We start from the raw sequence: 27,853 nt of genomic DNA, 5'->3' as shown, positions 1-27,853 counted from the left end.
ATTTACAGTATGGCAGCCAAACCTGGCGCACTCTTACAGCTTCAGGTGTCGGTCAGCACCACGGACAGAGATCCTCGTTGAAATGCAATGTGTGGCTTCAGAGTCGAGTCTGCTATCAAGGTGAGGTCCCAGACGGATCTACTTTTATGGAAGCGGTTATGGCTGAAGTTGAAATCACGACAAACTCAGAATGAATTGCAAAAAAAAAAAAGAATCACTGCGTTTAAAGAGTTTAGATGTTAAAGTCCAACATGACGCGTGAAGCTGTCAAAAACTTTTCGATTAAGCAGCATTTTTATTTTTTATTTTAAATCAGATAACTTTAGCAGTAGCCCAGGCTTATTTATTACGTATTAACCATTTTCCTATACAGAAATGGACCAAAGCACCGTCAGTAGCCTGTCTAAATTTAGACCTTTCTTATCTGTTTAGCATTCATGCGTTGCGGTGTTTCACGTCATTCAGTCACCTAACTAGATTGTTCCATCAGACGGAATTACCCGCATCACTCAATGAAGTACAATTATTGATTACACTGCCTCCCCCCTTCTCCCTCTCCCTCTCTCCATCCCTCCCTCTCCCCTACCACCATCTCTCTCTCTCTTTGCCTCTCTCCTTTCCTGAAGTGCTGCAGCGAGGGAGGACTGCATCGGGAAAAAAAGAAAAAAGAAAAGCCCACACTGTCGTGCGCTGATAATTACCTCTGATCCTTTTCTACAGTTAAACAAAACAAGATTTATTTATTTTTTTTATCCCGTAGAGCGAAAGCGGAGTTTGGTGTAATGGGTTACTATCAGCTCAGTCCACTCATCTCGCCATAAATGACGGTAAGTAATTATTACTTTTTCCCTGAAAACATGCTGTGTAAAAAAAAATAAAAAAATCCTTATTTTCTAATGAACTGTGTTGTGATCAGCTATATTGAGACTTACAAGTCATGCTGCTCATTTATTTGCATATTTCTAATATTGTCTCAAACTAACATGTAAGCTGGGGAACAGGGCATAGCTTATTATTTATTCATAAGTTTATGTATCATTTCTTAAAAGTTGGGATGGTGTGTACAATAAAGATGCCTCCACATGCATCCTGCAAAAGTAGAGAAAATGTGGACGTGCAGATAGATGTGGAGGCGTGCAGTTTCAGTTCAAGTTTCTGTAATTATGGAATTTTATTAATTCGATAGTTATGGGTCACATAAATGCTTCATGTAAGTCTTTGTTTAAAATATTCATTTTGATCAACACAAGTAAGCTCTGTCAATCAAGTTGCCATTTGCTTTCAAAGGGTTGTTTGGTTTATGATGATCACTGACTGAAACTCATAGTTTACTCATCTTTTTTATTCACCACCATGTTTTTTTGGGTGAAATACTTGTCCTTATAGCATGAGCAAACTTTTGGGTTGTTGGCTGCAGACTGTGCATTCAGTCCAGCCACCTGCCCTGGGGCAGTTAAAGCACTCTGCACCGCCGCCAAAAAGAGGAAAGGATGCGGGAGCAGGCAACTGACTCATCCGTGAATTACCCCTCAAGAGGCAGTGAGCGATTGACAGGCACACAGCCGGTGAACTGGAAATCTGTGGCAAAGTGCTTTGTTTGCAATCTGAGGGCTGCTGTAGTAGTCCTGCTGGGTTAACACTGAAGGCGTCCATCAATGAAAAAGTGTTAGATGAGGTAAAGTGATTGCAGGCAGCAGAATGCATTCCTTTGGCCCACTTCTCATTGATTTCAAGTAGATGTAGTTTTATTTTTCTGCCATGGTAAACAAGAATCTCATTGTAATTCACAATGCCCCTCATTTGCATTCAATAATATCTCCATCTCAAGTATCCACTGAACTGTAATTTTATTAGTTTTTGTTTTTTTTAAGTTAAGCTTATGCAGCATCACACAATCTATTTTGAGAGGTAGACATTTTATTTTCCAGTGTTTCACTGCTGAAGGAGGAAGTCTCTTCTGACTCTGACTAAAAATACAAAGCACGCAATGGCTGTAACAATATGAGAGCTTCACAAAAAGATTGTGCCTACACATTTTGTTGACATGCACAAACACATAGGGAAAAGGGGAAATAGGGATTATTTTAGCATAGCATAGTTTACATAACATTCAAGAATCCACTTATCATCCTGGTGTCTGCCAGAATGAGAGACCACGATTTCCTGTCTTAAATGGACTGAACATTTTCTGTGAATTCTTACAACATGTATGAAATATTTAGGCACACACTGATCATACATTGACCGTGCGTGACATGAAACACCAATAAATGTTCCAAATGTTACATTCCTTGCCTAATCAGTGCTATTACATCACTGCAATGTAAAGTGTACAGTCTGCACCAGACAGCAGTCGTGGCACTTTGTGTTTTGTATCTGCTATGTAAGCACTGTATAGTGTCAGCAATGAGGTCTGGGAGGCAGGGAGAGCATATGTTTTTCAGGAAGATCAAACAGAAAAGCAAAGGAGATATAATTCTTCAGGGTGGGATAGGAAATCTTTTTTTTATCTACAACCCCAAAATATATTTTTGTTCTTCCATTTCTTTGCTCTGTACAGATGTAACACATTGTGTTACAAATGCATTCTATATCCTTTTATATTTTCATCTAAGTATGAAGATTTATCATGTTATTATAAATAGAATATAATTCCTTTTGCTCTTAGCTAAGATAGGCGCATACAAAACAAAATACTAATATTAATATTAGCTCCACAAGGTTGAAAAGGCATCAGCTTGCTGTAACTGCTTAATGAATCTGTATGATGCAATATTAACATGGTTTGCATCAGCTCAGCGTTTGAAGTTTTTATCTGAATCTTTAAGGAAGGTTTAGGCGCTTTCAAAAATGTCTTTATTATTTTATTCTGTTCTCATTTGTTTGCAGAAACAGCCGCGTTCATCCACTCTTGCTGTTTTTGTTGCCAAGCCTCCATTTATTCTGTTAACAATTCTTCTCATATACCCCCCACCTCTCTCTCGTCCTCTCTCTGCCCCTCCACTCAGTCAGTAATGGTATCAGTTTTTGATGAAATCTCCTAACGGAAGACGTCCCGGGCTGGCTGTGCCTCTGCCTTCCAGATGAGGTCATGGGCTCTCCGTTTTGATGGGATTACATGCGGCTCTGCCCACTTAGAGATTGGACCAGCTCTTTCTGATGCTAATAGAACAAACCAGCCGTCAAGCCGCTGTGCTTACGCGTGTCTTTGAAAAGGCAGGACAGTGACAAGTCAAACCTGACTGAGATGGAAAGCATTTGTGGTTCTTATAGGGCAAGGGACATGAAGTGATTCAACGTATAATATTTAAAAATAAGCGGAAAAGGCAGAAAATTGCCACTTCATATTTTTGGACATGCAGCCATTATGCTTTTTTTTTTTTAAAAGAATTATTAACCATAGCTGTAATGCCTAAAAAGGAGCTGCCCTCATTGTTTTGCATCATTACTTTTTTTTGATACTGTGTTAGGGCCAATGTCTGGGCTATCGGTCTGCACACAGCCAAAAAAAGGCACTATTGATTTTCCTTCAAGTGTTCATGAAAAATATATAGTATTTGTCTCCTCCAGCAGTTATGGGTCACACAACCTGAAATTCTAGGACCAAAATTGATTTTTACTTCTTATTCTAACAACTTGCTTGCCCATATCAATCTGTATGGTGACTGCTGGACTCAGCAGGTAGATCGGCACCAACAACGTCATCAATCCTTTTGGCAAAGCTTGTAGGAAAGCCGTACTGTGCCGATAATTGCTTCATTGTGTTTTAAGTCCTTCTGAGGGTGTTCATTAGTGTCATTATTACAGTGTGTGTACATGTAGTATGACGGGTTTTCTTTCAAAATGCTCATTAGCAGCGTCATTACTGTGCCACTTTTAGCTAATGATTCATGATAAGCAACAAAAGAGTTGAAATGGGCTGAGTTGGACAAACTCTGGATATTACCATACATCTTTAACTTTTCAAATTACCTTCCCTGAGTTGGATGTATGGCAAAGACTCCTATGTAACTCTATTCTCGTCATTTGTCTTTATGTTCATGCATGAGGAAATTTAGGGTCAAGTGATGCTTGACCTACAGTTTTTTTAGTATTCTAAAGAGGTTGAAGGAAAGCAGGGCCGCTATCCATCATGTAGACACAGGGTATTACAAGAGCAAGACCTATTTTCAGCCATCCTCACATGGTTTACAGCAACGGTGCATACACTTTGTTAACTCTCTTTCTTCTAATTTTAGAGAACAGTTGTGCCCTGGGACAGTGTATGGATACGGCCTCTTTATGTTGCGGTACATTTCCTCCATCATCATGTTGGTTTGTTATTAATAGAAATATATCAACAAATGTAATGAAGTAAAGATCATAATAGATTTATCATTTGGAAGGCATGTATGATGTTGGGTTTACAACTAGGGATGCATTCAATGACCTTGAGGCTTGGGTGAAGACAGCAAGTCAGAATAGGGCTGAGCTGGTTATTGTTTAAAAATGCACAAGTCATTTTAAACGGAAGGATGAGCATTTTCTGATAAACAGACATTAGTGGAAACGATAGATGCTAAAGGGGGAGACTGAAAGAGAAGCAACACATAAAGCAGAAGCTGCAGTTAGGGATGGAGATGACACAGCAGCAAATAAAACAGAGATCTGTTTGTTTGAGAATGTTGGTGGTTATCCAGTTGGATTGTGATTGCTCCCGTTGCTCAGGCTGTCTACGCTGTCAGGAGTTCGTCAGCTGAGGTCAGGTGAGGTTGGTCATCTGTGTGCCTGAGCTTCATCACCACTGAGAGGAGGCCTTCACCATACACTCCGTTGATTCTCTGACGGGCAGGCTCCACCCGGATACATGCCCTTTTGCCGGTGTGGCTTATGTGTGCGTGCTTGTTTTAAATAAATATGATGCATAATAGCCAACATGACCTGATCCTGAAATAATAAATATTATCAGTTCAGTGGCACCCTTCAACTCTGACATGCTCCTGTCAGGGTGTTTGTCTACCAAGGCATTTAAAATTAATTTTATTTAAAGATGCAGTCAATAGAGAAGTTCCACATGTGACAAAAGCTGCACACTTAAGTCTTCTGCAGCGGTTATTATCATACATCATCAAAGAGGAGTTAACCCCTTACAATGTGTACCTCACCAATGAGGTGAACAAAAGTGAAACAAACAGATTGATAGAAAAGCTGTCTTTATGAATAGGACAATATCTGAGGTGTCAATGGAGGTATTAAAAAATTATCGGCCCATGTGTAAAGGAGTGTGCTCATGAGCACAGAAGTCATCCAATGAGCCGAAAGGGATTAGTAGAGTCACCTTGAATCAGCAGTGTCATTTTGCCCAGTAAAATTGCATTACGGGAGCTGGAGCTGGCCCTGTGATTTGTGTCCTCCTGACAAGGCTTCAGTGTTCATTAGAGGCTGTGGTGAGCAGCTCCTAGACACACAGGAACTGCACACACTGCCCAGCTCTGACCACACACACACACACAGCTCTGGATACCATCCCAATAAAGTATGCAATATTAATATTAATTAACAATTTTAGATTTTCTCATTTAAATGATAATTTATTAGTTTGTTTCAATAATGGTTGTGTGTCCGTGTTATGACAAACTCTAGAATGAAACAGCCAGAGTGAGCCTGTGCAGGCAATGTGATGATGAACTGTGAATCACAGTGTGAATGCTCGTGAAATCATGTTACATCATTTGCACTGCTAGGCTGGGGTCTCCCTCCCATCAGCACTGGTCTGCCAGGAAGGGGAAGGGCTTCCCCATCCATGCTGTGAGCACACACACACATATGTGCATGCCATTTTTGGGTGTGTGAGACTATGCTTCAGTGTGTCTTTTTATGCAAATGAGTCCCACTTTATGTGCTAATACACCCGGCTACACAGAATCAGGGGCACTAAGATAAACATGTGGGTGCCCGTGTCTGAGTGTGCATTTATCTACGTATCCTCTCATGACCATTTCTCCTTTCCTTCTTTCTTTGCATGGATTAAATGTGACAGTGCTGTTCCGGTTGGATCGTCACTCCCATTATAATAAAGCAGCTCTTTATTGGGGGCAAATTGATTTTGGGCAGAGCTTTGTTTATTAGCTTCTGCTCCTCAGAGCTAATCATGAGTCAGCAGATTCAGCATCTCTGTCCAAAATGCTCATCTCTCCAAGTGATGAAATGTAGAGGAAGGAGAGTACCCCTGGAAATTGAATATTCATTTTGAATAAAAACTAGAGAGCTATACATCCCAAACCTTTTTTTTCCTTACATCAATCCAAATGATTAAAAGGCATGGGAAAATGGTGAGTGAATGATTAAAGAGGGTATGTGCTGTCAGTGGGCTGTCACCTGTTAGTCTGGGATAGCGAGGGAGACATGAGTTACAGGCACTATCTGATGAACATTTCCCTCTCTTTACTTTCTTCTCTTCTCTCTCATTTCTCCCCTGCCCTTCCTCCTACTTGTTCTCTCTCTTTTTTTTTTATCTGTCTGTCTCTTACCCTTCCCCCACCCCTCTCAGCCTGGCCAATGATTGCCACAGCCATTGTGGGTTATCTCCTGTGGTGACTGCGGACTCAAGAGTTTTCTTCCCTGCTGCATCTCAAGACCCACTGATCTTCACCATTCATTCCCCCGTCAGCTTACACCCACCCCTCTTCCTCTCTTCCCTCTTTCTAAGTATCCTCTGAAGACCTACCGGTGGAGTCACAATGGAGGACACTTACAATAACAGGACTTCTCTAGCTAAGGGGGCCAAGGACATGGTCAAGGAGGCCAAGCGGCACACAGCAAAGAAAGTCAACAAGGTGGTGGACCGTGCCACAGATGAGTACTCATCCCATCGCAATTACAGCCGATTCCAGGATGAGGAGGACGAAGATGAGGATTTCTACCGAAACCCCCCGAGGCAGGATGGTGAGGGCTACCATGATAATGAGGAGGGATCCAGTGATGCCACAGAAGGCCACGATGATGAGGATGAGATCTACGAGGGCGAATACCAGGGGATTCCCTCGGCAGGAGATAGGAAGCATAAGGAGGGGCAGGTGGCACTGGGTCAACCGGTGTCAGATGCAGCAAGGGACCGTAAGGGGCTGGAGGAGGAGAGGCAGGCTGATGAGGAGGAGTTGGCCCAACAATACGAGCTGATCATCCAGGAGTGTGGCCACGGGAGATTCCAGTGGCAACTCTTCCTGGTTCTTGGGCTGGCACTCATGTCAGATGGGGTGGAAGTGTTCGTGGTGGGCTTCGTGCTGCCCAGCGCAGAGACAGACATGTGCGTGCCAAACTCCAGCTCGGGATGGCTAGGTAAGAGACCCTGTGTGTGTTTGAGTGTGCATGCATCTACTTTAATTATGCAATTCCTTCAATGTTAATTAAACTGCATCAATTTGTGTTTTTTTTTAGCTTGCCTTGATTATAGACTGTTCATTCGGTTGTACATTGCATGGACAATAACATGCACTCAAACACTTTGTAACTGGAATAATACAATGCAACTTAACAGCACTCAACTGATTTCTGTGGCTCTAACTCTAATGATGTCATACTGATGTCACAAGGGTTAGCTCAGTTTGGACCTGGCAGTGTTTTTTGAGTAAGACTCATTCTAGGGCTGAAAGTCAAGACATCTCAGCCTCTGCTGCACAGATTTCTTAAATCTGTAAGTTCAACAACTTTGTGGAACAGGCAGACAGACCATGTAGTCCCGATGTTATGAAGGCATCACATCATTTTTTATTTCCAAAGACACCTGATCAGAGGACAGGACATCAGTATGATAGATTTAAAAATCTTAGAATATAAGTGTTCTCCATTTTGTCATTCATCCCATCATAAATATGTGCCATGTCAAAATAATGCTTTGACTTATATATTATGAAATATTATTTGACTTTAAAGATAAGGTTACTTCTGTGTGTTTGTACTATACGTGTCACATTTTATCCTAGTTGTGTTTCACAGGGGTGAGGTGTTTCGGTCCACTGGTCTCCATGTCAGGATTAAGAGTGTAGCAAGTATTCCCTGTGTGCTCTGTGTGTTGAGCAGGAGTCCCAGCAGTCCCAATGGCTGCAGGTGTATAATCCATCACCGCTGCACTGTGTACAGGGGACTGACTCACTGTGTCAGTACCGGAGCGGCGAGGACATTAATTCAGGCACACAGACCTTAGATAGTAACTGCCACAGTGAGACATGACAATACATCAACTGCAACACAACACCCGATGCAAAATTGATATGGCAGGGCCTTTTCGTGAATGAAGGTTGTGATTGAATGTTTGGAAAATGTGGATTACAGTTGGTGACCGTGAAAAATAAGAAATTAAAATGTATCCATTACCTGGACCCTTCCATTCAAATAATGAATTACATAAGATGTCTCAGCTTGAAAGTACAAATATCATACTTACTGTATTATTTAGACAGACTAAAACAACTTGATAATATATGTCTGTATATGGGATTGTCACTAAATCCTCACAAGATGTTGCACCTTCATTTTTCGGTCTCTTTCCAAGTATCCATGAAAACTCTTTACTGCCTCTCTAGCTAAGCAAAGTCCTGCAGGCATTCATGCTCTACGCTCTGCTTCTCCTTGTTCGTGACTCCATCCCTCTCCCCCTGTCCCTCCCTCTCACCCTCCATTCTCTGTGTGCCTCTCTTTTCTTCTCCCGTCCTCCCCCATTCTCCTTTTCTTTTTCCTACTGATTGCCCCAAGGCTCCTCCCTGTTGAGGTGAACATGATTGGTGTGTGTGTGTGTGTGTGTGTGTGTACTGTATGTGTGTGTGAGTGTGTGTACATGAGCATAGCCTACATGATTACTATGACCTTGTTGGTATCCATTTGGAGTTTTCCAGAGTAATTACAGTTAATTACAGCCAACAAAATGAAGTGAACTGATGCTTTACAGGTGCCATGGCAATATTGTGAAGTGCTGAAATAAACAACAGGCGGTTATATCATGTGTATATCTTGGTAAATCACACCCCGCCACCCTCAGTGCATTTCCATGCAAGTAACTTGAGTTATTAAACAGACTTAGAGAAATCTGATTTACTGTAGCCAGATAGTTATATATAAAAAAAGACGTTTTCTTGGTGATGTACATGTAACCACTTTTCTAAATGTCTTTGCGTGAGTGTGCACGAATAGGTGCATGGCAAAGACTTTAAAAAAGTACTTTATTGCTGTGCCTGCAGACCAATGGAATGATAGGACATCATCACGATTAAAACTGAGACTCTAGAAGTCTATAAGATGGTTTCCACAGCTATGATTTTGACTATTTCTAATATTCAGACTCCTTCATGTTGACAGCTTTTCTAGCTGTGCACTCTCGCTGCAGATTCTTGTTTCAGTATTGCAGTTAAAATAAGTAAACTGGGGAGAGGAGAAATCTGATAATTGTCTTGATTGTGTAGACGCAGATTTACAGTAGCCAGGTTCATACAAATACTGGAATACATACTGCAATATCTTGTGTAACCTGATTTCTTGTGTGTATGTAAATGTACTGACTAGTAGGTGGATGGTGATTCCATGTGTTTCAGAGAAAGCATGTGGCCCTCTACATGGTCAGACAGAGAATTAACTGTCATGTGGAAAATGCACTTTTATAGTTATAACACATGAAAAATCTGAATTGAACTGAACTGAATTAGAATTTTGAAATTTCATTTCATTTGATGTTTGGTTAGTTCCACCTGAGTTGGACTCGCATCCTTGTTGTGTTGTGCAGCTCCATTAAGCACATAACAGGCAGAGACAGAGGCAAGCTGCATGGACTGAGCTGAGTGTAATGGGTATAATGCAGTGCAAAAAAAAAATAGGATGGATGGACTGAAACACTGATTAGATTACAGAATTCAGTTTGGTACTATAACAGTATCGTGATCTTGCAGGAATCTTTAATGCTACATGGGAATGAAGGGTGGAGAGTTGGGGTGGGAGGAGGTGAAATACCGTCTATACTTTAAATAAGGGTGGATGATGTGGGAAGAAAGCACGAGGGAAAACAAGTGTTGTGACATGCAATACATGTGATGAACAGGGGAGAAAGAGGAGGAGGGACAGCGCTGAAGCAGAGAGATTGCCAACTTAGAGAGGAGTAATGGGGAGAGCGGTGTGGGTGGATGGGAGCAAAGAGGTGGCAGATTGGTAGTATTCAGTATACCAGCAATGTGAGGGAGAGGCTCAGCTATCATCTCAGACACAACAGACAATGGGAACACATCACCCTATCATTACTTATTTGTTCTCTTAGGCTGCCTTTTTCTCGCTGAGACTCCCTCATTTCTCTCTCTGACTCTGTCAACTCGGCTCCACTCGTTTTCGTTTACCATCCACTTCTCACTCTCAGCCACCGATACTTTCCCCTCCTCTCCTTTTTTCCCCCCACTATTCTACTTTATCGTCTTCTTCTTTTCATCCTTACATCCCTTCTGATGTCTTGTGCCTTTATCTTTCTTGGGCTTCTTTGTGTCCCCGCTTCACTCCCTGTCTATGTTCAAGCTCCATCTCTTACAGTACTTCTCTCTCTCTCTTTTTCTTTTTTTTTTTTGTTGCTTTTCCCGTCATTCCCCTTTTTTTTCTCCCTGTCTGTATGCGCCAGCTGGCAGGCTATGTGGGGCTGTGTGGTCCAGGGGCAGCTGAGCATGGCTAAACTGCAGTAAGATCGCAGCATCACTGCGGAGATTACACTACTTGTGTAATGCAGCTCCACATTGTGTGGGAGAATATGTATGTGTGTGTGTGCATGCTGAAGAGGAAGGGGGGAGTATGTGATAGGAGTGGGTGTGTATGCGTGCATATGGACCAAACCTGCTGCCACCAGCAATATCAGCCATGAGTAAACCATGTCTAACTGGTTGCTCTTATCAGGGGTCCATGGCATCACTGAATTTAATGCAAATTATCCACAGTCTTTAATGTAATGAAGGTTGTATCATTACTGATGCTGAGTGAGTCATTTTAAACCCTGCACTCTAAGCCTACAATAGGTTACTTTCATATAGATTTCATTGAAATCCCCCACTCACGTGACTTAAATATGACAAAAAGCTTCAATCTCTTTTTCTGCGGAGGTGGCGGAAGACGGAGGCATGAATCCGATCAAACTGACACGATGTAGTACAAATGCGATTACACGCTGCTCAGTGTAAAGGAGCTGATGATGACAGTAGAGCAAAGAGGAAACTAAGGCAAATAAATGAGAGGGAAGCACAGGGGAGAAGAGAGGAACAGAAGTGAAGAGGGGAGAAAGGAGAAGAAGTGAGGAAGGGAAATGAGAAGTGAGCCAAGAAATTGGAAAGCAATAGGAGAGGACATAAGCTGAGAGAAAAAAAGAAATGGAGGAAAAGGTTTGGGAAGAGAGGCGCTAAAAGGGGAAGAGTGCTGGAGAGAAGATAAAATAAGATCAAAGTAGCAATGAAGAGATTGAAAAAGCGACAGAGACGGGGAGAAGTAGTGGAAAAATATCAAACTGGGAGAGATATGGCGACGCTGTAGTGCGCACCAGGCATGCTGTTGTATGATAGTATCATCATTATGAATAAAACAGGACGGGTGTTTTGCGCGACACTGAAACAGTTTGCAACCACTGAGAGCGAAGAGCATCAAAGCATGAAATCAGAGAAGAGGTCGTGATGCAGCTCAGCGCTCCCACGGCTCTCAGGGGGCTCCTCGCGATGTGACAGGACAGAAAATGCTGCACCAAGGCCTTCCCTTTACTAACCTCTTCCCTCATTCTCTCACCCTATCTGGCAATTACTGCCTCCACTCTCCTCCCTCATTACCCTTTTCTCTCTTTTGCCCCCCTTCTCCGCCTCCCCCATTGCCTTTTCTCTTTCTTCTGCTGCTCACATATTCCATTTGCTTGCATTTGTGCTTGCTACTGTATAAATTTCCATCCCCAGTGGCTAGTTTAGCTACACCAAAAGAGATTAAACGAATTTGTAATATTTTAATCTATGAATTAGATTTACTCTTTGATTCCCTCTCTATCTCTCTCTCTCTCTCTCTCTCTCTCTGTGTGTGTGTATGATTGATGCAGTGTTTTACTCAATTTCTTATCCCGAAACACTCACTCGATGGGATTTGTCTTTACTTTAAAGTGTGTGCATCTCGAGTGTCATGCCACTTTTTCCTGAGAAGTCTTCTGGCACACTGTCATTTTCCATTCGGTGCTCAGAGTTTTTATGGGTCATCAAGTCCAAATTCGCTGTTGTATTTCACACGCTTATGGTGAAACAGTCTGTACCATTTGGCATCCTTTCACTCCATTTTTGGTCTTAAAAGTCGGCTGAACTGAAGTCTATTAATTGTACAATCATGTTTAGTCAGCAGGCCTGAGAAAGGACTTACATTGATAGCCCCACTAAATCAAACACAGGGCAGTACTGGGTGAAGGGAAGTGGTTTCATTAATCAGAATACTCTGGTTGAAGCTCTTGGGGTCCAATCTTATCCCATGTGTTCGGTATTGACTGACTGACAGTGGTGTGAGCATCAGTCTAATGAAATATTGGTTTGAGATACGGGTGATGTATGTTGCACTGTTAGGTTGAAGTGGATTACTGAAGAGAATTGACTTATGGTCATCATTAACTGAGAGTGCAGAGGAAATAATGGCACCAGATGTACACTTTTTGCAAATATGCTGCTTTAGATTGAAATAAATTTGAGAGGAACATTATTATATAATCACAACCCAGCAAAGACCAAATACCTTTTAACCTTTTATTTTTAAAATAACATATCAGTCACTGGATAACCTTTAATACACGGACAGACCCTTCATTTCTTAATTCAGATCCGAACCTTGAACATCACAGCAGTTAGTAACAACTGAGGGTTGTCCACGTTCTTCCACCACTGTTCTACCACATGACTGAAAATCCAATTCAGGCATAAAAACATTCATGTGTAACTATGAAATATAAGTGCTCCCTGGGCCACATACATGTAACTCAGCCCATGTCCAAAAAAATGTAAATATAAAATATAAAATTTGGAAAATTAGAAAAAAAAACGCAAGAAAATCACATCTGGGGCTGGATACCACCTAGTGGTTTGGTGCAAAATGCTTATATTTTTCTGTGTAGTCTGATTTTTACGTAAAAATGTTAATACCGCAATATCTGAAAAAACAAAACAAAAAACAATACAATAAATTATGTTTCCATTAAATAAACTTTGTGATAATACTAGCAGCTTGTTGACTACAGTTTACTACAATCAGGTACAAAAGGTTGAAAAGAACATAATTAGACTTAGTCTCATCAATGCATAAGAGTGTCTTTCTCCTCAGTGTGACCATTGCTGTGAACACATTTTCAAGATTTTACTGCAGTGTCATCACAGCTTGGTTTGAGTCCAAAAGCTAAAGGAAATGGGACGGTATTACTGTGACGTCACACTCAAAGTGTGACTCATAATCACAAATAGAAAGAAATACCTCTTGGGGACAAAAGACAAAAGATTCTGTTGAAATGTGTACCATTATTCTGCTAGAATTGGACTTCTGGTACTGATATAGACCTTGTGATGTTAAAGGATGTCTGTGCTATTTTTCATTTATATTACACCACAGTACACTCTCATCTTTGCTTGTGCAGACACTGCTGACATCATGTTCAGAGACACCATGCAACAGGTCAGATAGAACATCAATAAATTAATTACGTAATGGACTGTCCTCTGAGGCCTGTTCTCATTATTCAATAGTTTTATCGCTTATTTTTTAAAGGACACTAAAGTAGCATGAGTCAGAGCTTCTTTCTTTGTCTGTTTTGTACCAGTATCTCTAAAAACCCTAAAAGCAAAAACAGTTTATTGTTTGTATGGAAAGTTGAGTGCTGAAACTAAATGAAAAGGCCTCTGGATGTTTGGATGCATGGTAATTAAATGGAAGGCCAGTGGGTGTTTGCCTGGGCACCGTATATCTAGCCTCTCCTTAATGAAGCAAATATGAACTGTGCATAGACTGAAGACTTCCGTTAAATTTAGAATTGAATTTATGGCACCTTCAGGGAAATATCTAGATGGCTGCCAAATGTGACAGATAGCTGGGGTTTGACCCCTGAAGCGATAGAGTCAAACAGATATCTGCTCACAGCAGAGGACAAAAGACCTGACTGCAAACATTACAGAAATGAAATGCATCTTGCTATTAAGATTATTATAATGGGATGAGAAAAGTGTCACATCACCTCTTATATGACTGCAACTTTCACATTATAAATACAAATATCCTCTTTAAACCAGGTTTATGTGTGTGTTTGCATTAGTCTGGGTGTGGATGAAGACAAAACATTCCTGAAGTATTATTGGTTTCTAAACTATTCGGTGTTTAGCTTGGAACAGAAAACTCCAAAAAGAAACTGAAAAAGAAAAATGGAGATAAATCCAGTTGCAGCTGCACTTTGCAGCAGACACTGTATGTCCATAAAGGCTGCTAACCTTACAATGCCAGTTACAATGCAGGCGAAAGCAGTAATAATAGGCTCCTCTCTCCAGAGCAGAATCATGATGAGAGAAATCAATGCTGTTTTGTTGGAGCATTGATCCCACTTGTGATGAGAGAGATTAAAAGAGAGCAGCGGGCTCTTTTGTAAAGTCACCCTGCATTACTGGTCACATTTGTCTAATCATTGATCAGAGCCTGTTTTCAGTCTTTTACACACTGTATTTACTTATCAACGTTAGGGTGCACTGGGGCTAAGGGTTTTCCAATTGGGGTGTCAGGTTCGCTTTTATCAGTCAGCGTACCAATTTTAATATATCCAGTCAGAGTAGCAGAAATACCATATCGTCAATTTGATGAGCAGCAATCTCTTTATGTTGTAATAACATTAGAAAGTACAGGTTGAATATATACCCTGGGGAATATGTGTGTGTGTGTGTTTAAAATCATTTTGAGTATTAGCGACAGTCTAAGTTTGAAGACGTTTAATACGAGGTTAGTAATTCAACATAACTTCCAGTTCTTTGATAAATATTTTAATTTGACACTTCACCGTTTACAAGTGGACGCAGATTTAGAGGACACAATTCCTAAAACACTTCTTGGCTGAGTGTCAGTGTAGGGTGGCTTTGACTACAAAGAGGAAGACATTTTCAAAATGTATCATTTTTTTGGTCAATGGTGATATTATGAGAAGAAAACACAAATTTATGAAGGTCATCAAATCAAACTGAATGGATTACGTGAGTAGTGACAAACCTACAGATAGCTGTAACCGTACTGCTGATTTTAGCTCATTATTTTGGTTTTAAGGCCTCAAACTTTACTTTCTTGGTTCACTCTCGTCGCTCTCATGGGTCATTTTCAGCAAAGAATCACCCACTGTACACTACAGAGACACTTAGCAATTCGCTGGTACACATATAGCAACTAAAGAGCCACATATTTCTCTCAAGAATTAGTGGAGACCAACCTGCACTAAAAATAAAGTGCAGGTTGGTCAAATACTGCTAAGTAACTGTTGCATGAGTACAACGGCAGCTGTTTGTAAAGTTAGCCATACTAACGTTATAATGTGATGATATGACAATGCTGTGTGCTGTGTATTTGTGGACAAAAAAATCTGTTATTGCAGGTTTGCTTAGTTTTTATTTTGTGATTTGGCACCCCTAGTTTCAGAGTTATTATAACTTACTACTTCATAACGTAAAGAACAAACCCCTCACCAACAATTGTCACCAGGCCGAGATTTACTGATCCGACGGCCTCTTGCTTGCTCAGTCTCCTTTTCTCTTCTTAGCTTCCTCTGTCAACGTCCGCTTGGATCTCTAGCCTTTGCCATATCTGCAGAGGCTGCTAAGCCTGGCTACATTGCATGTCAGCATTCTCCCTTGTCCCAGGCCTGTGTGACTTAATGCCGCCAAGTGTTCATCTCGTGAGATATTGCATCCGGTGATCAAAGTTACACAGTTCACGAACGGGTGTATGTGACGCAGAGTGACAATGACACCATTCATCCTGTTACAAGTTAGTGTATCATCAAAATGATAGTGAAAATATTTCAGGTAGATGCTCCTAAGGAGAATTAATAATAAATATGAAAAAAGGACTCATTTGTTACCTCACAGATAAAAGCTCATGAGAAGACTAAAATCATCTCTTTAGGTAACCAACTTCCAAAATATTGGTTCATGCAAACATGCACAAGAGATGTGAAGTAATATATTGTACACAGAGGCAAACAAAACTCAGACTCCTCTCTATCCTTATCTTTCCAGGCAGTATTGTTTACTTGGGGATGATGGTTGGAGCGTTCTTCTGGGGAGGGATGTCAGACAAAGTGGGCCGCAGACAGTGCCTCCTTATTTGCATGTCCACAAACGGCTTCTTCGCCTTCCTGTCATCTTTTGTCCAGGGATACGGCTTATTCCTACTTTGCCGTGTCGTCGCGGGCTTTGGGTAAGTCTGATAAAGTTGAGGTCATTCAAGGGCCTGCTAGGATGTGAAAAGTCATGTCAAAAAGTACACTATAACAGCTCATAATCTCCTTTTTTGGCAATATGATATTCTAGCTGAACATATATAGTCTTAAATCAAAGTTTGCACCAGTCAATCAATGAAATACATGGTGTTTCTGTAGGCATGTCTGTCTCTCTTAATTATTACACCCTTTGTTGACTTCCACTAAATATTTGTTTCTTATCTAATATGAATAAAAAAGCCTGTTTTTCTCAGACTGCTCTACAGAAAGTTGAATAACTTTGAATAAATGTGATTTTCTCTTATAGCTGCATTGCAGAGAGAGAGAGAGATCCACAGCTAATGTCTAAGATGTTATATGCATTGACATTGTCACTCCGTAAATAAAGCTTGCAATGTCAGAATCTCTTAAAATAACCAGTGTGGGAAAATGAAAACTCATCCTCTTACGACATAGACGCCTGGTGGGGACTTTGATTTATTATATCCTCTTCTTTGTCTGTGTCACTGCTCCTTTTAGAGCTAATTCAGTAATTGCATCTACATCACTCTCCCCAGAGACCTCTAGAGTAATTGAAAAGATTGTCTAAACTGCCAGTGCAAACTGTGCCTCTGAAACACAAGGAACTGGCATGCTTCTTATTTATTATTTGTTTATTGTATTATTTAATCATATAAATAAATATATACATATTCTTTGTTGTATTCTTTGTAATCTTAGCAATGAACCTTTGAATTTATTCTAAATGAAATGTTAGAATCAACATTTAATGACTTGCAAAACAAAAACAGGCCAAAAACTGCAGGATTAAGACACAGTATGCAAAAGTAATCATACTATGTGAAACTTACTAACTAACTCACACATTCTTTCTGGTTCTTGCAGGATAGGAGGCGCTGTGCCCATCGTTTTTTCCTTCTTTGCAGAGGTGTTGTCCAGGGAGAAAAGAGGAGAACACCTCAGCTGGTTGTGTATGTTCTGGATGATTGGAGAAATCTATGCATCTGCTATGGCCTGGGCCATCATACCACACTATGGTGAGTTTATCAGTTTGAAAACTGAAAGCCTTAACGGGATTAAGTTTAGCAAGACTGATGAAAAGCTTGGCAATGTGACTTTGTGCTAAACCCCTGACTACAGGTCACAAAAACGCAAGCCTTTCCCGTGGCCGTAGATTGAGGTGCTAGATTTTGCTGCCATGGGAATCAATGACTTAATAGGTCTGAGTGGCTGCAGGCTTTGAGAGTCAGAGGTTGAGAGATTAACACATGCATAGATACCACAGAGCAGATGCATGCATGCTGAAAGGGTGAGGGTGGGCCTGTGGGAAAGAGGAAGCTGTGACAATTTATGGCAATACTGCATTGGATATCAGCTGCACTCACCATGAAGAGAAACAAAAAAAGGGAATGAGCTTTCTCTCTCTCCTCTTCTACTCATATTCACTTCTCCCCTGCTTTTTTAACCTGCTGTCCCTTTCTTTTACTGCTTCCCCTCTCCTCCCATTTTGCACTCTCCCCATCTCTCTGTCGAACTCTGTCCTTCCTTTTATTACCTCTCTCCACTCTCTGTCTCCGCAGAGTGTTCTTCTTGATCAAGCATAATTAGGTTTTTCTCCTTGCTCTAATAGGACAAAGCTACAGCTAGAGGTGATTTATGGCCAGACCAAGCTTTAGCCAACCCGTGACGTCAGTGAGAGGGAGATAGTCTCTGTGTGTGTGTTGCTGTAAGTGGCATGGATGATGTTTTACTGGGCTGCAGCCACAAACCGGTCTTCTTCAAGGCAAATTGAAGGCAATAACATCTGACATTGTAAGAGGTCATTTGGGTTAACACACGCACACACACGCACACACAAAGACAGGCACATGAGAATACACACACTGCATTGCTAATCATGGAGTTTCCAATAAAGGACTTTTTTTCTCACACACTGCTGAGGGTCTCACAAAACCAGCACTGAAACCAGAACAGGTCTTCATGAGGAAACTCTGCTGTCAGCTCTCCTGATATCCTCACTTTTCTCTTTTTCTCTTTGATACTCACTACCTCTCCTTCTTTGAGAGGGAACTACGTGTCTCGCATAGACACTCCACATTCGCTTCCACTTTATTCCCTAAAGTGCTGCAGTGCCTGCAACCAACAGTGCTGCAATGTGTGGGCAAAAATGCCTCCTGCAGTGATACCTTTATGTCTTTGAACGAAGAAATAAAGGTATCAAGTTATGATACAAGTGCCTCGACGCTGCTGTTTAATACACCATTAGAGCTCTCATTTATCTTCTCCACTCGCTGACTCCTAATGTCTCACAAAAGCCCCCTGCTAGACTCACAGCTGGAGCCCTGAAGGAGGTCTGCTCAGCACAGATCCTCATCACCCTGACGGGAGAGTTTGAGCAGTTTACTTGCTGCCAAGCTAGCCCACCACTAGAGTAACCTCATTAGACACTGCTCAGATCTACAGATTAAAGATTAAATACCCCCCAGTGAACTTCACGTCGTTGTCAATTACTTGTAACTCCTCTACTTGTACTACTTGAAACAAATCAAGGCATTGAAAGGTATTAAGAAGCCACCATTTCTTGTATAGGTCTGAAAAATATCATTCAGACATTGTGCCGGTTGTTGTCTTTGCTCTGAATAAACAAGACTGCATGATTATATTTTCTGGTTATTCATTTATATTTAATTTATATGAACAACAGTCTGTCTGTCTGTCTGTCTGTCTGTCTGTCTGTCCGTCTGTCTGTCTGTCTGTCTGTCTGTCTGTCTGTCTGTGTACAGTATCTAAGCCTGGAAGTAGTGTAGCACTGCTGACTCAGTCATCCATAGACTTAGTCAATTACGTACATAATCCCTGTAATGAGATTTCCAATAGCATGGGTGAAACACTAACCCTGAGGGGCAGGAAGCCATGCTACATTTCTGTAGAAAAGGCAATCACTGCTGAACAACTCCTTCCCTTTCTCTCTCCGTTACTCTGTCTCTTTCTGTCTCTTTCTCTATTTACTTCTCTCTCTCACTCTGAGTCACTCCAGACGTACACACACAAACTCAAACACACACACACACACACACACACACACACACACACAGCAAAAGACAGAGAAAATAAATAGAAGGACTCGGAGAAAGTGGAAATACACACAGACAAGACGTCGTCTATGAAAGTCATCACTCCTGCTGCCCAACAAAAGACACTATGAGAGTGAAACCCAATTGTAGACCTGTTGCCAATGTGTATTGTCTCACATATTAGATTGTTATTCAGCACAAAAGCTTCGCTTAAAACTGGCCAATAAAAACATTGAATATATTCTGTTTATCTTGCATATTGTGTATTGTGTGCTGTATAATAATGCACTCTTGGCAAATATAAAGACAAACACAATACAGTGATTTCAGCTTTCCACTGAGACATTTTCATCTCTCTGATCTCTTCTGGGATGCATTTATACCACTCATGACAGACGCCTACCACCATTTGAAGATAGTTGTTTTTAGCAGTTGATATGCATTGCTTTCAAAGCCAGATTTTACTATGCTGTGAGATTAATTCCAAACAGCCTTTTTCTGGCATAACCATTAGTGTTAACCCCCTCCCCACCTCTCGACTCCCCTCCCACGCCTGCTGATGGATAATGGTGCTATTCCCTTTGGAGCAGCATCTCCATGAGGCACGATCTGTCGAGAAACGTGGGAGGTCACGACTGATTTGGAAACCCCTCTCTTTGCTTCCCCACGAATATTCTAAAAAATGAAGTCCATGGAGCACAAATACAGACATATATATATATAGTACATTGAACATTTGTGAGTGCGTCCAGGCTGGTACTGTCATATTTAGTGGCACCCTTTTTAGGTCTTTTGGAAAGAATTGTGAGTTTGAGTTTAGACAACTGTTTTGTGAAAAAATACTTAAAATGTGTCGCCTCGCTGTAACCCTTGCAAAAGGAAAATGTATGATGTATAATTATGTATATAGATTTATATATTTACTTGTGTACATGTGTGGGTGGGAGTATGGTATTATAGCATTATGGTTGTTGTGGCAGTGTCATCTACCTATGGTAATGCATGTTATTAATTTCTGTGCTTCTTCTCTCTCAATGCCAGTTGTGTATATACGTGTATGTGTGCATCCCCCCCTTTGTGACAGTGTATAAATCTCTGCGTGCGAGTAAATGTGTGGGTGCGTGTGTGTTTGTGTGTGTGTGCATGTTACAATGATTAATGAGTCTTCGAGAGTGCCTGTGGGCTGAGATCAGGTGCAACAAGATTTAACTTAGCAGAAAACACTCAATTTCTTTCCTACACATTCAATTAACCCGTCCCTGTGCACTTCTCTCAGCTCTCTCTGCAGAGCCATTCATCTCTGAGCTTATACATCACTCTACTCCAGCTGCAGAGTGCTCTCATTTAAATGCCATCTTTTATTTGCAGCCCCTTTTCTGTTCGCAGTATGATATTCACACATAACTGTTCAAATCAGCCTCTCAGATCAAGTGGCCCAGTCTCCCCCCCACCCAACCTCTGATAAGGACATACAGTAGTATCTGCACTACGTCTAATATTGTTGTGCATATTATTATTTAGTCACTGCTTCCTCAGTGCATCGCTTCAAGACTTAATCATATTTGCTTTTATCATACCCCTGTGAGTTGAAGATTGGCTAAACAGCCACTTGCTGGTTTCAAATGGTGCATTGAGCATTAGCATATAATTCATCAGTTAGACTCATTGTGAGTTGTTGTTGTTATGACCCGAACGATTAACTTCATTGGTTTTGTTTTCAGAAAAATAATTATTTTACTCTCAAATAGTCTCTAATGTCATGACAGTATGCCATAAAGTGCATAAACAAAAAGATGCTATTCAATCACAATGTGTCATATAGTATAGTTTATTGGTAACAGAATTTTACTCACTATCACAGCAGTGTTTCCAGTAGTGTTTTCTTAAGATTTGAAGGTCTTTTTCATTAAAGCTGCACTTATTCAGACTATTTATACTCTTGTAACAATGGATTAAATTATATCATTTGATCTGTAATGTAAAACGTGAATGAACCTGCACAGAGTTTATTTATTGATATAGTGTTTAAGCATTTTGTAGTTCCGTGTTTTTAATTTCTAGTTTCAAAATGTAGTGCATTTTGTTACTGTTTTCAATGGTTACTTTGTACGTAGTTTTAGTCTTCAAAGCAAAGAAGCAAATGTTGTCAGCGAATCTTTGTTTTCAGGTACTCTGTTTCTGGCAGGAACAGTCCCAGTTTACACATACTTGCCTAGCACCAGACAAATTTATTGACTAGTTGGTGAACACACAGCAGTGTTTAGCACCACAGAGGTTAATATTCACCAAAAATGGAGCTTGAAGTCGAACAAATATTGGATTTTCCTTTCATTTACTTTGGTTCAGTATCACGGACCTTCTAGGCTAGGAACATGACTCCCAATAATTTAAATAATTTAAACCCCTTTAAAAAAAGAACACACCACTTGCAAGAAAATGTAAATGAAGCACTTGTGTTTTTAGTATTTAAATATTTCCCTATTCTTCTGTGTCATCCCTCTGTATCAGACCTGTCATTGGTGTTGTATGCCATGGTTTACAGGTTGGAGTTTCAGCATGGGGTCAGCATACCAGTTTCACAGCTGGAGGGTGTTTGTGGTCGTCTGTGCCCTGCCCTGTGTATGTGCTGTGGTGGCACTTACCTTCATGCCTGAGAGTCCCAGGTTCTACCTTGAGGTAATGGTATTTTCCTTTATTATTATTACAGCTCAACACATATTCACACTGACTCTGTTCTAATCTCTTTCCGCATCACCACACTGCTTCGTGGTGCTGTATCATTGTCACAAACTGTCCATGCTTATCAATTTTACATTCAGTATCTCTATAATAATACATCAGGCAAATTGAAAGTACTTGGACATTTCCCAACAAATGTTTAATCAGACCAAACAGTGTGAGTCATCCAAAACTCTTGGAGGAGGCCTTGTATGTGTCTGCAAGATCCGTGACAGTAGGTTTGCCGCTGCAGGATAATTACCCTTGAATTAAAATGAGTCACTGATGTCGTGACTCGCATCATTTTGGCCCATCTTTGCAAAATCAAAGGAATGTATTTATGTACAGCATATACGATTTTTGGATGTGAGTGTGTTGCTGTCGCTGAGTAAGCGAGACCGGTGCTGATCCCATAAATTTATCTCGTCTTCTCTTTTTCTTTCGCTTTCCCTCCTGTCAGGTGGGGAAGCATGATGAAGCCTGGATGATCCTCAAACAGATCCACGACACCAACATGAGAGCGCGTGGGCAACCGGAGAAAGTCTTCACTGTGAGTGTTTGTTTCTGCTGCGCGCTGTCTTGGCTGGGTTGCCTGATGCTTATGGAAGCAAAGAGGCTTATATTCTGCCACCGCTGGGACAGGTTTTAACGTTTTCACTGTGCGGGATCATATTTCTGAATTATGAAGGTTCTGAAAGCTGTTTTGTGTCATTCAGGCTTATTTGCTGCGTGAGCTGCACTTTGGGAAAGCCTCTTAGTCAACACATGTTTCTTGAATTGATCATGTAGTACACACTGTTTCACCGTGTTCAATCTGATTTGATTATTATTACAGTTATCATGTGTTTATCAATCTTGTGAAACCGAAGAATGTCAAATAGAAAACACTAGTAAGAGCCACGATATTGCTTACATAATCACAGTTATGTGAGGTGAAATTAATATTGAATGCAGTATAAGTTTACAGTAGACTACACCGATATATACCGCAGTCATCATTTTCATTTTTTCATAAATTTCCCAGGTGAACCGGATCAAAATCCCCAAACAGCTGGATGAACTGGTGGAAATGGAGTCAGAGTCTGCCAACCGAGTGTCCAAGTTTTTCTTTAGGATAAAGACTGAAATACATGGGGTAACTATATTTGTATTTAATCGCAGCAGAAGACTGTTTTTCCAACACTAATTTCTGTCTACTGCCAAATGAATCTATTGGTCACATAAAGTTTAATAAGTCTCTTGTCTCTATTTAGATCTATCTGAATCTCATGAAGTGCTTCAACTACCCTATGCGAGAAAACATGACACGACTAGCCATAGTGTGGTTCACACTGTCGTTCGGGTGAGCTTCTTTCTGATGTCATTTGTGTCATAGAAAAATCAGTCAAGTCTAATTTCTCTGGTCAGATAATAACACAAGGCAGTAAGGCTTGCAGCCATATTGCATTTCTGTCATCTTGATCTCTCTGCTGTGCAGAAGTTGCATGGTTTTGAAATCAATCACACTCTGTGGATCAATACTGGTCCATTGGTGTCTCGGTGGGAGCAGAGATCGGAGTGAAAGCAGCCAAAGATTAAAAAAACACCTTGAAAACACTCTTCTATTGTCTGTATACCTGAGTCTGACTGCACATATAAGAGTATATCTAGCCATGTTTGTGTCTAAAATCAACCTTCTTTCCCGATCAATTGATTTTTGACATCCTCATATCACTGTATCCTTCTGGTTGCAGATATTATGGTCTGTCCGTCTGGTTCCCTGATGTCATCAAACACCTCCAGGCAGATGACTATGCATCTAAAGTGCAGATCCACAGGAATGAACGCATTGAAGACTTCACCTTCAACTTCACCCTGGAGAACCAGATACACAAAAATGGCCTCTTCATCAACGACCGGTAGGGCAAGTCAAATCACCAGCAGGATTCACTGCAGGTAAATGAATATGTCACTAAAACTATAATGCTGTGCTTCTTCAGATTCATCAATATGAAGTTGAAGTCTGTCACCTTCATTGACTCCACTTTTCGTAACTGCCAGTTTGATGATGTGACATCAGTGGGCTCCTTCTTCCGTAACTGTACTTTCATTGATGCTTTCTTCTTCAACACAGGTGAGATACAGGGATCTGATACAGGGAGCTTCTAAATTTTCTTCTAATGTTTTGTCATTTCTGATTTTTACATTCATCAGGCACAATTGTTTTACAGTAAAACAAAAAGAACAAGAAAACAACACAATGTATTGTGATTGGCTCAGTTTTATCATTGCTAAATCGTAATTGTCTTTTCAGACATTGATGAATCAAAGTTGTTAGATGGCACAGAGGTGGTCAACAGCACATTCACCCACAACAAGACAGGATGCCAGATGACTTTTGATGATGACTACAGTGCGTACTGGGTTTACTTCATTAACTTCCTGGGGACCCTGGCTGTTCTGCCTGGCAACATTGTGTCTGCCCTTCTCATGGACAAAATTGGGCGTCTGTCCATGTTAGGTAAGACTGGATGTTAAGAGGAGTGAGGTATTTGTGTGCACTTGAGTAATTGGTTTTCACATTGACTGTAGGATGTTGAAATGATTCATGCTATTGATGTGGCATCCATCATTGAGTACGGACGCCTTATGATTTAGTTGAACATTAGTCAACCGAATGTCACTTACACTAACTCTTGCTGCTTCACTCTTTCTCTGTGTGTCAGGTGGCTCTATGGTGCTTTCAGGCATCAGCTGTTTCTTTTTGTGGTTTGGCACCAGTGAGTCCATGATGATTTTCATGTTGTGCCTTTACAACGGCCTGAGCATCTCTGCCTGGAACTCCCTGGATGTAGTCACGACTGAGTCATTCCCTACTGTCAGGAGGTGAGTACATGGTGGCTGAAATAGCTGTTTGTGGATCTGCATAATAGACAGAAATGCACACTGATTCAGTCAACTTTAACATATTTTTCTCTCTTCCTGTCAACTCTTTCTGGTTTTTCTCTCACCAGAGGAACAGGTTTTGGGTTCTGCAATGCTCTGTGTAAGCTGGCAGCAGTCTTGGGGAACCTGATTTTTGGTTCTCTTGTTGGCATCACAAAGGCCATCCCCATCCTCATGGCTTCATCTGTGCTCGTCGGGGGAGGCCTGGTTGGACTCCGGTTGCCTGACACAAGAGCGAATGTCCTCATGTAACACCAGTTACAGATGTTCATCAGCTGGGATAAAACCTGAATAAAGCCTGGGTGGATCCGAGAGGAAGCCCAGGGACTGTTGAGCATGGAGTGCAAATGGCTTGGTTTACATATGAATCAAATTTATCTAATATAACACTGGTAAAGGTGGATAACCACCCATCTTTTACATTTGTTTTTGTGTCTTTTACATTTACACCGTACCTGACAGAGATGAGAGAGCAGGTTTTGGTGCTGAGACTTTGGTGGAGTTTAGTTCAGTGACTAGTTGCAACCATAACCTTGTGTGGAATTATTGCACGGTTAAAGCTCAAAGCTTTTAATATTGATACAGTCTTATTAAGACAAGCCAGATGGGGAGAAAAGTGAAAAACAAGCTGTAATGAGCACAGCCAACCTGCTGCGTGACAACGTAGGGAATAGATGATCAGAAAGAGCAGTCAGACGACACAGCTGTATGGCAGCTGGTTTGCCCACAGGACTCACATACATAGGACGGACATGTTGTTGTAGACAGTGTGGATAAAGTCAACATACACAAATACATAATACGTCACACACAGAAGTATTTTATTAGTTTGACACTCATATACATACATAGACACTTGCTCAAACATCTGCAAATATTTTAAGTAAACTATTTATATGAGACACCAAGCCCTTTGCATTACCTACCCAACCAAGAATCTAAAAGGCCATATTGAAAAACTGTATTTTCTTGTACCAATAATTGTATAGTATGTTGGTATGAAGCTGCTGATTGTGTTTTCTGTTGTGTTATTGTGTAAGTTGGAATGATGAATTATTTATTTTATCCAAATGTTGTTACTCCAGGTCCCCTTCCCTGTGTTGTACTATTGTACGAAGGCTCTCTGAGGAGCTCTTCTTCTGATTTTGCTTTGTGTTGAATCTCTTCGCTCGTGGCAGTGACGTTGATAATGAAATGTCATGCTGCTTCCTTTAAAAAAAAATACTGAATGGCCTTTTTTTAAATGTGCCTCTCCTTAACGGGAGCAGTCTGCCCATAGTCATGTGGTGTCCAAAGGTTATAAGGAACAGACAGAAACAGAATAGGAACAAAATAGGTAAAATAATCATGCCGCTTTTTTGTATATACAGTATGTGAAATATGTGGCCAATACAGTATTAAATTAGTGAGTGTGAATTTAACCTTTGGTCTACATTTCATCCCTTTTGTTTAACATCTCTATTTTGATAAAAACTTATTTTTGTGAACATCCCTTACTCCAGAGTATAAATAATCAATTTGTTACTGAAGCTAACAAAGAATCATAATGGTTAATTTACCATGCATCACTAAAAACAATAATGTATATAATAACAACCACCTCTTTATGAGGAGTAATTGGCACCATCCAAGATAAAAATGTCTCCTAAGGAAACATTTTGGCTTTGTATATTAAACTGTCTGGGAAAATTCCACTCAAATTATGTTTGCATCTTTATTTTATTTTGGTCTAAGATCTAATTTTCCATAATCTCATTTAAAAAATTTAAAAATATGACCTACCTTCTAATAGTTTAATCATTTATCTTCTGGTTCAACACTGGAACCTCAATGCATACTGCTAAAGATACTGATAATAAGATCATGTTGCTATTTTCAAAGCGTCAAAATACCTCTAAAAATTTAAATAGATCATTTTTATAGTATAGATTTTTCAGATATGTCTAACATAACAATTCAATTGCTCATTGTCTTGTTTAATTTGTGCCTGTGCATTGTATTTTCTGTGGCTAACAGCCAATGTCCTCCTGCTTTTCTCTGTATGTATGGTATGTTTGATTGCCGCGTAGAGGCACTGCGGTTGGTCTGTTAACACCACAGGGTTCCAAAGTCGTACTATACACGTGCATCCATTTTCGTGGACGCAACTCTTTATTAGATTTTGTAAAATCAGTTGCATAATGTAGTGTGCTGCTATTGTGCAACATATGACCATATCATTTCAGTATTTTTGAAGCAAAGGTATTGCATAGAGATTCTAAATTAATGCACTGATATAAAAAGAAATGACTTTTGTCCAGTGTCAATACAATGCTTCTGATTGTTATCAGAAGCAAGAATAACAGAGGGATTTATTTGTATGGTTCAGGATGTGTTCAAACCTAGATTATGGCAGATCTACCTATAGTGTTATATTGCAGAGAAATAATATTATCTGTTATGTTTGAGGTATTTTGGGTATTGCTTATGTGTACTGTATTTATGTATGTGTGTGTGTGTGTGCGCGCGCGCGCGCGTGTGTGTGTGTGTGTGTGTGTGTGTGTGTATAAGAAAGAATACTGTGTGTGTTTGTGGATGCATGAGTGTAAATAATGTACATATCAAAGCTGATACTGGTGGACTTCTGGGTTATATGTGTATAAGCTCCTTGGTCGACTCATGTGTCTCCTGCCTTGTCCAA

The 27,853-nt window shown here is 40.5% G+C and overlaps 1 protein-coding gene across 1 annotated transcript; it reads left to right on the top strand.

The window, feature by feature from the left end:
• Positions 1–32: 32 nt before the first annotated feature.
• On the top strand, positions 33–27,669 carry sv2ca (synaptic vesicle glycoprotein 2Ca). Its single transcript, XM_027273958.1, has 14 exons — positions 33–120; positions 761–827; positions 6,530–7,317; positions 16,254–16,434; positions 17,342–17,493; positions 22,073–22,206; positions 22,709–22,798; positions 23,273–23,383; positions 23,502–23,590; positions 23,982–24,146; positions 24,228–24,361; positions 24,542–24,748; positions 24,954–25,113; positions 25,242–27,669. The coding sequence occupies exons 3-14, from the start codon at positions 6,720–6,722 to the stop codon at positions 25,423–25,425; spliced, it is 2,205 nt and encodes a 734-aa protein (XP_027129759.1). The 5' UTR covers positions 33–120; positions 761–827; positions 6,530–6,719; the 3' UTR covers positions 25,426–27,669.
• Positions 27,670–27,853: the final 184 nt, after the last annotated feature.

Source organism: Larimichthys crocea, chromosome III (assembly GCF_000972845.2).
Source record: "Larimichthys crocea isolate SSNF chromosome III, L_crocea_2.0, whole genome shotgun sequence".
Taxonomy (NCBI): domain Eukaryota; kingdom Metazoa; phylum Chordata; class Actinopteri; family Sciaenidae; genus Larimichthys; species Larimichthys crocea.
The sequence above is the reverse complement of the archived record's forward strand: the minus strand, read 5'-3'. Positions and strand labels throughout refer to the sequence as shown.

What these genes read in the sequence shown, in the direction of transcription:
- sv2ca (XM_027273958.1), top strand. Translation starts at nt 6,720, where the DNA reads ATGGAGGACACTTACAATAACAGGACTTCTCTAGCTAAGGGGGCCAAG. An exon ending in CTCCAGCTCGGGATGGCTAG is followed by an intron (nt 7,318 to 16,253) that starts GTAAGAGACCCT and finishes TTATCTTTCCAG; the next exon opens with GCAGTATTGTTTACTTGGGG. An exon ending in TGGGCGTCTGTCCATGTTAG is followed by an intron (nt 24,749 to 24,953) that starts GTAAGACTGGAT and finishes TCTGTGTGTCAG; the next exon opens with GTGGCTCTATGGTGCTTTCA.